Here is a 12,097-nt window from a genome sequence, read left to right as displayed (position 1 = left end):
TTCCAGGTCTAAGTTTATATAGAGTTTTATTATTATTATATTCCACAGAATCATAGATTTAGAACTGGAAAGGATTTTGAAGGCCACTGAGTCAACCTCCTCATTCTATAACTGAGGAAACTGAAACTCTAAAAGACTGAGTGATTTGCCCTAGGTTACACAACTAGTGTGTAAGGTAGGATATGAACCCAGATTTTCCTCAGTCTATCCTCCACAGTGATGTCAAACTCAAATAGAAACAGGAGCCATTCAATGTACATAAATGTACATAAGAATCCTTGCAGCTACATATTGACTCAGAAACCACATATTAACATTATCTATGTCTCATTATATTTTTATTTAGTTAAATATTTCTGAATTACATTTGAATCTGGTTCCAAATGCACTGCAGAAAGCTGTGGACCAAATGCAGCCCATGGTGACATGTTTGATATATCTGTTCTATATCACTCTGCCTTTTATTCCCTGAAATATGATTTGGCCTGCAATTTGAATAATTAATTTGAAAATTAACAAATGATAATAAACAAGTATTAATAAAACTATGATGAATTAACTTAAATTCCATAATTAAAGAATTTATCCTTTTTCAACACTTAGCATTTCAATTCAACTAAAATTCAGCTAACATTTATTTAAGCATCTACTCCATTGAAAACACTGTGCTGGGAGAGCTACTGAATTTTATTAAGACATGATGTATGCTTTACAAAGCTTAGCATCTATCAGTGGAATAAAAGACATACATAAATATAATATATTATATTTATATCAATATAATACAAAATAACTTTGCTAAATACAAGAGCACTCCAAAGGAAGTGCTACATGAGGTGTAAGGGGGGAAAAGATCATTATTATTGGGAGAATTGTAGAAACCTTCATGGAAGAAATCACATTTGATACTGACTTTAAAGAGTTTTTGGAAATAAATAGAAAAAGACTGAAGAAAGAATTTCAGGTGTAAGGATCACCATGACATGGATAGGAGTATAAAGTTTGGCTTTGGGGATTAAATGGGCAAAGCATTAAGAAACTTTCTTGGTGAAATAACAAGCAGGATGTTTTCAGAAAAACCTGGAAAGACTTACATGAACTGATGCAAAGTGAACTGAGCAGAATCAGGAAAACATTGTAAACAGCAATAGCAATACTACATAATGATTGACTGTGAATGACTTATCTATTCTCAGCAATATAATGATCCAGGACAATTTCAAAGAACTTATGATGAAAAATGCTAGCCATCTCCAGAGAAAGAACTGATGGAGTCTGAACATAATTTTTTTTACTTTCTTCCTTTTTTTTTTTTTGGTCTGCATTTTCTTTTGTAACATAGCTAATATGGAAAAATCTTACATGACTGCACATGTATAATATATATCAAACTGCTTGCCTTCTCAAGGATTAGGGAGGGGAAGAAGGGAGGAAATAATTTGGAACTCAATTTTTTTTAAATGTTAAAAATATTTTTACATTTAACTGAGAAAAAATAAAATTAAAAACAAACTTCCCCAAAGTTAAATAAACCATTTAGTTGAGGGTTTTTTTAAAAATAAACTTTCTTGGCAAAAATCACTTTTTGGTGGGCAGTCAGAGTGGGAGGAAGGAAGCTAAGTGTCATTTCTTGAAAGGATCCATCTGTATACAGTTTGTAATTAGCAAAACAACAACAACAACAACAACAATAATAATAATAATAATAATAATAATAACCAGGTCAGGGACCAGACCTATAATTTCATGAATATAGGCAACTCCCCAGTGGGTAAACTCCCTCTAGCAATATAGCTCACACCATGTCTGCAACTTATGGTCTTAGAGAATTGCCTAGAGTTCTGTGATAGGTTAAATGATGCAGACAGCTCAATGATGCCATCATGCACTTCACTTAGTAATAAAACTTAGTAGATTGGATGGCATGCCTCACTAGCTTACTAACTCTGGCATAGATGGAAAACAGATTGAACCTCCTGGCTTTTGGGGATCATAGATTAGAATTGTAAGGGATCTCAAAGAATGATCTTTAGACCTTAGATGATCTTTGGAGTATGTTCCTGCTCTATGATTCAATGAATATGCTTCAGAGGTCAATTAATTTCAATAAGTATAGCATATTCATATTAAATAGAAGTTCTTAGCTTGGAAACTAGTAATAAAAGTAGCAATTTCTTAAAAAAAAAAAAACCAGACCTTGTTCAAAGAAAATTAGGCAACCCTTTATGATTGGTGCCTATTTTTTATTCAATAAGAAGAAAATTTATTATCCCTGGTGATAAGCAAAAAAAGCAAGTTAATAGCAGGGAGTTCTATTGCATATGAATTAAAATGCAAGGTGTCCAATGTGACTATTATCATATATTACAAAATCAAAATCAATTACGCACTCAGTGTGAAGTACCAGTAAAAATGAAAATGGTTACCAAATTGCAAAAAAATAATTTGAGAAGCACAATTTTTATTAGCTACAGATAATCTGGTTTCCAGTTTCATCTTTTTTTGTAGGTACGGAACCTTCAAATGTCCATACCCTAATGTGCTATTGCAACTCCTAAATCTGGTGCCAAGATGACCCTGGGTCTTTTAGGTTTATTCCAGCACAGCAAAAGTTCTTACAGGTTATAAAGTTAAGGAGACTTCAAGTACAAGTTAGCATATGGATGTATGTTGACCAAGATTTATCCTAGCTATGTTCAGAGAAATTTTGGACCATAAAGTTCATTAATAGGTAATAAATTTTATTCATCTACAGCATGAAGATTGACTATTAAGGCAAGTCTAGGGGTAGAGAGGGTCATCCAAATCAATGAAGAAGACTCCATATTGAGGAAATACAGAGTCCTTGAAGTATTGAAGTTAATCATGATGCTTAGCTTTTCATCACAGGAGTATTAACCGAGTCTTTTTTTTTCCTCCTTCCTTTTATTGTCTGATTTCAGCCAATTTGCTACTCATTAGTGTCTCCATGAATTGGTGGATAAGATAAAAACAAAGAAATTGAGTTTTGTCAATTTAACTGCGATAACAAGTCTGGCAAAAGTTTTCTTTTGGGGATGAAATAAAAATTATTGGTTAAAAAGAGGTTTGGGATCTGTGTATTACAGCTATTGCTAAACATTTATTAATAACTAATGTGTTCAAGTTATTATATAGGGCACTGGGCTTACAAAGATATCTCTGACAAAAAACTTTGCTCTCTAGGAGTTTAAAATCTAATTAAGAGGGAAAACATTCAGAAATAACTACAAAACATAGGAGAGTGAGATAATTAATATTTACATAGTCTTTTCAAAATATAGGCTCAAGGAAAACGCTTGGAAATTTCAGTGTAGAACACATTCACCTGGGGAGGGACAGAAACTGTGTGTGTGTCTGTTTGTCCATCTGTGTGTAAATGGCTTCCTAGAAAAGGTATTAAAAGTACTTTTTCTCATTAGCCCAATTGAATTCAATTGAATATTAATTCAATCAAATTTATATTGCTGTTCTTAAATTTTTTATTTTATTTTCAATTTTAAACTCTCTCCTTCCTCTGACTCTTCTATCCATACAGCAGTTTTTAAGTTAAAAGAAGTTTCCTGCATAGAAACAGGGTCTGGTTTTGAGAAGGAAGGGAACATTCTATGAAGAAAGGTGATATACTGGAAGTCGTCAGTAGCATGGAATTGAAAAGTAGTGAGATGTAGAACCAGACTAAGTCTTACCTTTAGGAAATTACCTCCGCAAAATTATTTTAGACATGAAACCTTTACCTCCACTCCCTCCATTTCTTCCACTTCTAGCTGAAGCCTAAAAACTTTACCCTTTGTTCCCTTGAAATGGAAAACTTTCTGGGAGGGATAACACAGCCTTTTTGTTGTTGTTCAGTTATGTCCAACTCTTCATGACCCCATTTGGGGTTTTCTTGGCAGAGATACTAGAGTGGCTTGCCATTTCCTTCTCTAACTCATTTTACAAATGAGGAAACTAAGGCAAATAAGGTTAAGTGATTTGCCCAGGGTCACACAACTAGTAAATATCTGAGGCTGGATTAGAACTCAGGTCTTCCTGACTCCAGGCTTGGTGCTTTATCTACTGTGACAGCCTCGTAGAGTAGAAAGAACACTTCGGGAATCAAAGGACCTAAGTTCAAATCTAGCCTCTGATGCTTCTTGTGTGGTTTCTAAGAAGTTACAGTCTCTCTGGGTGTCAATTTTTTTCTTTCTCTAATGATGGGTTTGAATCAGATGGCCTCTGAGGTCTCTTGCAGTTTGAGATCTATGATCTTAGCTTAGATCAGATCACTTTCAAGTTATTGTGAAAGGATTTATCAGATTATTGCCAGAGAGTGGAGGGTTAATGAGGTGGGGCATGCAGGAGGAGAGAATACCAGGAAGGCATTGGCCATCTGGGATGATAATAGGAGGCTGGGAAGATGAAGGATTAAATTGAGAAAAGATTTCTCCACTAGAGCTGGCCTGAAAGGAGAAATTGGAAAGAAGTAAAACCAGAAGCATGAAGAAAAGGCAGAAACTATAGACTAAAAGTGAAACAGGATGACAAAATTTAATCATCTCGGATTTTAAAAACTATAAACAAACAAATATCAAGTAAAAAGAGTTATTTACTCAATGATGCCTCAGATTGCTACTGAACCATACACTGTACGTATTGTCATAGTAATCTCGTAGAATCTAAGCTCCTTAAGGGCAAGGGGATATTTCTTTTTTTGTTTGCTTGTTTTGTTTAATTTTGTGTTCCATGCATCCAGCATACCCAAAATAAATGTTTGTTTGTTGAATTGAATTAACCTAATTAAAGAGTTCTCCAAGAGAGATTACCCTAGGTGCTTCTTAAAAGCAAGTATTTTGCATAATAGGAACAAACTAAAGATTAATTTCATTTTTCCTACCTCACAGTTGATTATGAAATAACTCAAAAAGCTCATATTTCATACACACAATTGAATTAAGATTTTGTTCTTTTTTAATGCCTTGCAAATTAAGTCCTCAAACACTTTGATATTTCAGCAGGTTACGCATATAAGCAAAAATATGCTCCTTTTTCTTTAGCAAAGGGCAATGCAGACTTTCTTTCAAGATTTTAGAACAGCATTCATTAAGCTGTGGTTTAAGCCATTTTTTCTTCAACTTCAATTTCCACTTTCTAAGGCAGTTGATTTTTTAAGAAGAAAAATGACTTCCCCCCAATAATAAAGGAATTATTTTGTAGTTGTTGGAAATGAGGCCTTTTGGACACAAAATAACAAAAACAAAACTCCTACAAAGAGAAGATACTACACAGTGAAAGCAGGACTCAAAACACTTGCAAGAAAAACTCTGAATTCCAAGAAAGTAAAGTGTTTTTTTTTAAAGTACTATCCAAGATTTAAAACACAATTCATTTGAGAACCCTATATTACAAAAGAAATGTTTCCAATTATTTTGTATTCAGTATAAAGAGATTTTACTCAATAGAAGGTAGAAATAACACAAGATTTCAAGCAGTGCAAATTTGTAACACGTGAACACATACACCCACATACACACACCAATTCTTTTATAAAGAACAAGATACCAACAACCAGAGATATTCAGTCCTCTGTAAATGAACTATAAACAAAACCATATTTAACAAAGTATGACTATCTATACCATACTGTCTGAAAGCCTGTCATTCAAACACATTTACCATTATAGTATTCAAAATAATAAAAACCACAGTCTTATGAGGATACCACACAGGTTACCTGATTGGTCGATTCTCTTTGCTATCAAAAAGTGAGAAGATGACTTCCAGCTCTTCACCCAAATTGGAGCACATCAAACTCTTCATCTGTACGAAGAGGTGGTGGCTGCTCGCCTGTACAGGAGTGTCTTTCTTCCTGTGTCGGTGCTCCATCTGAATAACACCCACCCAAATTGAAAACAGGATCAGCACAGGCCAAGCAAAGTCAAATGCCCCATCAGATCAAAGGGGAGGAACAGAATGTGAGGCAGTTACAATTTCCCAATATAACATAAAACACGTAACCATGAATGACTGATCTAGTTGGAAGAGAAATCCCAGTTTTTTCTTACAGTACCCAAATTGGTTTAATGGAAAACCAAGAGCTTTTATGTGTCAAAATTAGGAATAATGCAACTCACTAAAAAAAAAAGTTAATGGATCATTAGTCAACAATTCCAATCAGGTATATGTGGTATTATTAAAAAGAGCTCAAAACTTAAGTCATGGGAACTGAGTTCAGATTCAAACTCTATACACTATTCACTACCTGAGAGACTTTAGGCAAATCACTTGTCCTTTCTGGATCTCAGTTTCCTCATCTGTTAAATAAAAGGGCTGGGTTAAGATGACCTTTGAGGTTGCTCCCAGCTCTTGATCTGGGTTCCAGGATCTAGTCTCACCAGTTTACTTCCTGAAAAAATGACACTAACTATGTAACTTTTAGAATAGTGAAAGAAAAACAACAAAATTATTCAAATCTCTATGATCATTCCAATCATTGTAATTTGGAAGGGTATGTTATGAAGTAAATATACACTAAAAACGTAAGGAGTAAGATATTGAATTATAAGTACTTGAAAAGCATTGTGTTTCTCTAAGATTTTCTGTGGCAAACGAATATGCAATTACTGGAATTTACTTAACACTTTCTTTTGTATCTATCATACTTGACATGATGTTGTATATTGTCATTATCTATGGACATGTATCTCCTGCTGGACTTTAAGCTCAAAACTTGACGAAAAGGCTGATGTCACAGCTAAGCTCTGTATCTTCATACAAGCCTTTTTCAGTGCTCCGCATATAGGAGGTGCTTAATAAGTGTCTGTGAATAAATACATAAAGGAATTACACCCATTAAAATGCAGATTATCCTAGAGATCTCCCGCTTCCACCCACCAAGATAACTCATAATACAGAAGAGAGTGAGAATAAAAATTAATATTGCAATAACCTCTTGGGAGAAGAAATCATTGGTGGTGCTAAGAAATACAAAGAGGGGAGACAGAAGTAGTCTTGAGAATACACAATCTTACTCCACTTGCAAAAATAATAATAGCTAACACTTAGACAGCTCTTTAAGCTTCGTAAAGCATTTTCCATATATTTTCACATTTGACATTCACAACAGCCTTGCGAGGAAGTTGCTGTTATTTTCTCCATTTTACAGATGAAGAAAATAAGGCTGAGAAAGGTGAAGCAATTTGCCAAGGCTCCCACAACTATTAAGTATCTGAGGCAGGATTCAAACTCAGGCCTTCCTGAGATGACAAAAGGGGAAAATAGTTTGGCCATCACTGTCTGGCAGTCCCTAAACAGTAGTCCAGCATTTATAACTTCTCAATAAGTAGACACTGTTTAAGGCTAGTTGGATAATGCTATAACTTCAGTTTTACCTTAGTTATTATAAAAGCTATAATTCTAATTTAATTGCAAATGCATTTCAAACATGTAATCTAAAGGGGTAAATGTAATCATCACCACAGATTGATTTTTACTTCAGAACAAAAAAAAATACCTAAGATGAGTCTGTTTGCTAGAAAAAGATTTTGAAAAATCTTATGACATACAGGCACCAATATCTTCCAGTTCTTACTATCTTTTATCATTAATTGGATCCACTTGAAATATCAAACTTATAAAACTGCAATCAACTAGATAAATTCATCATCATAATAAATTTAATAGGGGCAAAGAATATGTCCCTGGGGTGGAGGGTGAGGGGGAGAAACAGGAGGAAAAGTTGTTAAACCATCAAGAAACTGGGCATGGCAGGAGCTCTGCTTGTTTCCAGTTAACTCTTTAAAAAGGCATCTGGTTAGCAAAATCCTCACCTACAGTCTGAGTCAAATATCCTCTTCCTCCCCTCCCCCCAGCTCCCCACCAATATGACTCTATTTTTATGCACTGACATTTGGTTTGGAAGCAGAAATAAAACCTAAAAAACTTGCTGTCTTCCACTCAATATTATAAATCTCCACCCCTTGCCCCAAAAAGTTTTCATTTTGACTTGATGGGGGAAATTCCTGACTTATTTGAAGCCTGGGCTCCCAAAGTAAAAAGCCGCTGGTGATTAGTCTGAAGATAAATTTTAGGGTGTGGAGAAACAAATCTGGATCTGGTTAAATGACAATTTTCTCATTTTTAGCCTAACCTGTGTTTTCATTGTTATATAGGGAACTCCAAAAGAGGGAACCCCCTTTACCAGCGCAGATCCACACCGATTCCCCAATTCATATTCAAGAGAACTGTCTCAGGTCCTGACAGATTAAATGCCTCCCCCAGAGTCCTGAAGCCACTATGTGTCAGAAGCTGGCTCTAAGGCTGACTTCTGTATCCATTGTACCATAATGCCTGGGTCATCTCTTTCAAATTAGTTGCTGTAGGGAGCTGTTGAAAATATTTTTAGGAAGGCAACATTACAGTAATAGGGAGAAAATCAAACTGATTCCAATTCATTTTGTAATTGATTCTATTCTTTATCACCCCCAATATGTTGTAAAATTGTCTAAGCCACATTTCTTTGTCTGACTGTTAAGTTCAGAAGTTCAGCTTTCCTTTCTGAGATAAGTTGTCTCATAAATCACCTTAATTCTATGGAATATATTGTCTCTACACATCTTACTGCCCATGTACAATTAAGGGAGATCTGTTATCTTGCTAACAAGCCTTGCAAGACGCAGGCGAATGCCAGGAAATCTGTTATCTCTGCAGTGCTGGCTGTCCTTCAAGAAAGTCTGAACTGTTATCCCTGTGACTCTTAGCTAACCATGCAGGTGGATACCACCAATGAGTTTTCCATAGCAACAAGATGGCAGGAGGGGTTGTTGCTAGCCCTGCATTTCTGACTTCCATCCAATCATATTCTTTTCCCTCTTCTATGATGTTTTGAACTTTGTAACCAATAATATTGTTTTATACTTCCTGTTTCTCATTTTCTTATACTTCCCAAAACTACATGAAGGACAGTAAGCTCTACCTCATGGTCTTTTGACTGACTGAGGAGCTGAGAAAACATATTTTTGATAATTACTATCCTTATCAATAAATTGAATATGCTTGGAACTTTGTGCCTCAGTTTACTTTAATTTCAATCACAACAATGGCAAGAGTAAGAAATTGTAGAACTGAGGATCTGATGCCTCTGGTGACTACTACCTCTGTGACTGGGCAAGTCGCAACTTCTACGGGCCTAAGTTTCCCCATCTATAAAAGTAGAGATTTGGACCAGATGGCCTCAGGGTCTTTTCTAGATTCTAGAGCCTTGATCTTATGAATGATAATGTCAGACCCATGTAACAAACAGCTTAATCATGTGGAGATGATCTATTTCCATACCCCCTTTGCTGAATTTTAGCTATGGCCTTCCCTTAAAACAATCAAAATACTCCCAAGATTCCTTAGGTGGATTCAATTCCAATTCTTATAATGAGCTCATTGTTAGACCCAAATTATTCTGCTTACCCTCCAAGGATCACAAGGCGTGTTGCCAAAATCACCCTTTTGCAACGTAAAAAATAATCCATTTTGATACTCCGTAGGCAGAAATAGCAAGAATATTTAAACAGGAGAAAAAAGAGACCATGGGAAGAATTGCTTTTTAGCCACTCGAGAGATTTGTGTTTGGTCTTCTGGCACCAAGGAAAGCTTTCCAAGGAGACATATGTTAACGCTATGAGGTCTAACACATTTCATTACTCAAAGAAACACAACTAGGTGAAAATGAATTGCCAAGTGTGATGGCCTAAGCCTAAAGTCAGATAATTCACCTGGTGTTTTAATCTGGATTTCAGAAGAGGCAGCCCAGAGACCTGTGTCTCACATATGATTGAGGAGTTGCTCATTGCAAAAGGGCAGGCCTCAAAGGCATAGTAACTAACACAGAAACATTCCAAAGGCTTGATGGAATTATCTTGGTGAAAATGTCACAGTAGTAGGTTTTTCAGTGATCCTTGATGCCTAGAAGACGGAGGGATTGTACACGGTGTCTTTCAGTTCTATAGAGTCTGGCCTTTACTCCTGAAGAGAAAAACAAACTAGTGTCACAGTGACCTGTCTTCTCACCCTAATGAGACTGGGATACCACAGCATGCTAACGAGGTCATATAGTATAGCAGAAAGAGCATTTGTGTTCCAATGTAAGACTTAAGTTTGAATTTCAGATCCAACCCTAGCTTTAAATCTTCACAAGTCATTTTGCCTCAACTGTAAAACAGAGATAATTTTTTAAAAAAAAGATATAAAAAGGGCAGCTAGGTGGTGAAGTGGATAGAACACCAACTCTGTAGTTAGGAAGACCTGAGTTCAAATCCAGCCTTGGACACTTGACACTTCCTAGCTTTGTGACCCTGGACAAGTCACTTAACCCCAACAGCCTCAAAAAAAAAAAAAGAAAAGAAAAGAAAAAGAAAAGATATAAAACAGAGATAATATTGTTTGGCCTAACTTCACCACAAGGAAATTTTGCATGAAGTTCTTTATAAAATGCTAAGTATTAAATAAGGTAGCTTGGTAATACAGTGGACAGAGTGCCAAGCCTGGAGTCAAGAAGACTCTTCTTCCCAAGTTCAAATCTGGCCTCAAACACTTACAAGCTTTATGACCATGGACAAGTCACTTAACCCTGTTTGCCTCAGTTTCTTCACCTGTAAAAGGAGCTGGAGAAGAAAATGGCAAACCACTCTATTATCTTTGCCCGTAAAACCAAAAAGTCAGACACGACTGAAACAACTGAACAACAAAAAATACTAAACAAATTTGAGTCATCAGGAAGGGGCCTGACTTGTATTTGAAGTGGAAAGAATACTGGATTTGGAGGCAAAGGAACTAAGTTCAAATCCCAGCTCTACTCTGGGCAAGTCCCTTAACCTTTTGGGGCCTCAGTTTCCTCACCCATAAAATGAAGTGCTAAGGCCAAATGACCTCTAATATCTTTTCATGAAATTCAACAAGCATTAATTGAGTACTCACAACCATGCAATCCTTAGATTTTATCATCATCTAGCTTTTATTGAGGTGTATTACTTCCAATGGAAAAAAAAAGAATATACAGATATTAACTAATTGGCCACCAAAAGCAATTAAATATATAGACTAGATTACCTCTGAGTTCTCCTTACATCTCTGAAATATTTCAAGAAGAAGGCAGGAGAGAGAGAGAGTGGAAGAGAGGAAAGAATAGAGATAAGGGAAGAAAGAGGGAGAGCAGAAGAGAAATCAAGAGAAGATGGGAGAGGGGTTCTTAATGGGGAGAGGTCATATGCTTTGCTGAGCAGTACATGCCTACCCCAGGACTTTTTATTCTAGAACTATAATGAAATTAACATTTCTACTGGTTTTGGAAAGGACATGTCAAACATCTTTTCTATGCCTTTACTCACCAGGATGGAGGAGGGGAAAGAAGGAGAGGGGGACGAGGGAGAGAAGATGAGGAGGAGGAAAGGAAATCTGTCATGAGGTAAGAAAAATTACCAAATATACCACATAGACAATTATTGCTTTTGGAGTTGGGGTGGGGGAAATCATGTCTTACTGGGGTAATAAGGCATCAAAGAGGACAGGAATTGGTATCCCAATATTACTATAAGACAGGTCTAACCATGTCACCATTCTACTCAAAAATATACAATGGTTCCATAATACCTTTAGGATAAAATTCAAAATTCCCAATCTAACATTTAAGAGTCTCAACAATTTCACTGCCACTTGCCTTTCCATTTTTGTTTTTTAAATATCACTCCTTTCAATGTGGAGTCGTAGATACACAGCCTAGCCTCAACACCAGGAAGACCTAGGCCCGGGTCTAATCTCCAACACATTGGCTTTATGTCCTTGAACAAGCGGTTTAGCATATTAGTGTTCTAGGGAGCTGTCTAAGACTTTGAGTTAATCTGCCCTGGCAGAGGAAACTTCCCCACCCAGTGAAGAAATCACAAGCCTAGTCCCCATCCCTAGACCCTTCATCCAGTCTTTGTTCATTCACTCAGTAAATAACTGGTCCATTAGCTATGTCCTGTACAAATCATTCAATGTCTCAGCCTTATATCTTCACACAGGGAATCACCCCATGTTGGGAGGACATCCATCCTTACGTCTCTACCTTACG

At 36.2% G+C, this 12,097-nt stretch overlaps 1 protein-coding gene across 1 annotated transcript in view; it reads right to left on the bottom strand.

Moving 5' to 3' along the window:
- DOCK4 (dedicator of cytokinesis 4) overlaps positions 1-12,097 on the bottom strand; it is a 525,552-nt gene that overhangs the window by 254,359 nt on the left and 259,096 nt on the right. The window contains exon 8 of the mRNA XM_027838880.1: positions 5,732-5,883. Coding sequence (XP_027694681.1) covers positions 5,732-5,883 — 152 coding nt within the window. The remainder of the gene's footprint in view (positions 1-5,731; positions 5,884-12,097) is intronic.

The sequence above is a fragment of the Vombatus ursinus genome, unplaced genomic scaffold, assembly GCF_900497805.2.
Source record: "Vombatus ursinus unplaced genomic scaffold, bare-nosed wombat genome assembly UNPS02014830.1, whole genome shotgun sequence".
NCBI classification, from domain to species: domain Eukaryota; kingdom Metazoa; phylum Chordata; class Mammalia; order Diprotodontia; family Vombatidae; genus Vombatus; species Vombatus ursinus.
The sequence above is the reverse complement of the archived record's forward strand: the minus strand, read 5'-3'. Positions and strand labels throughout refer to the sequence as shown.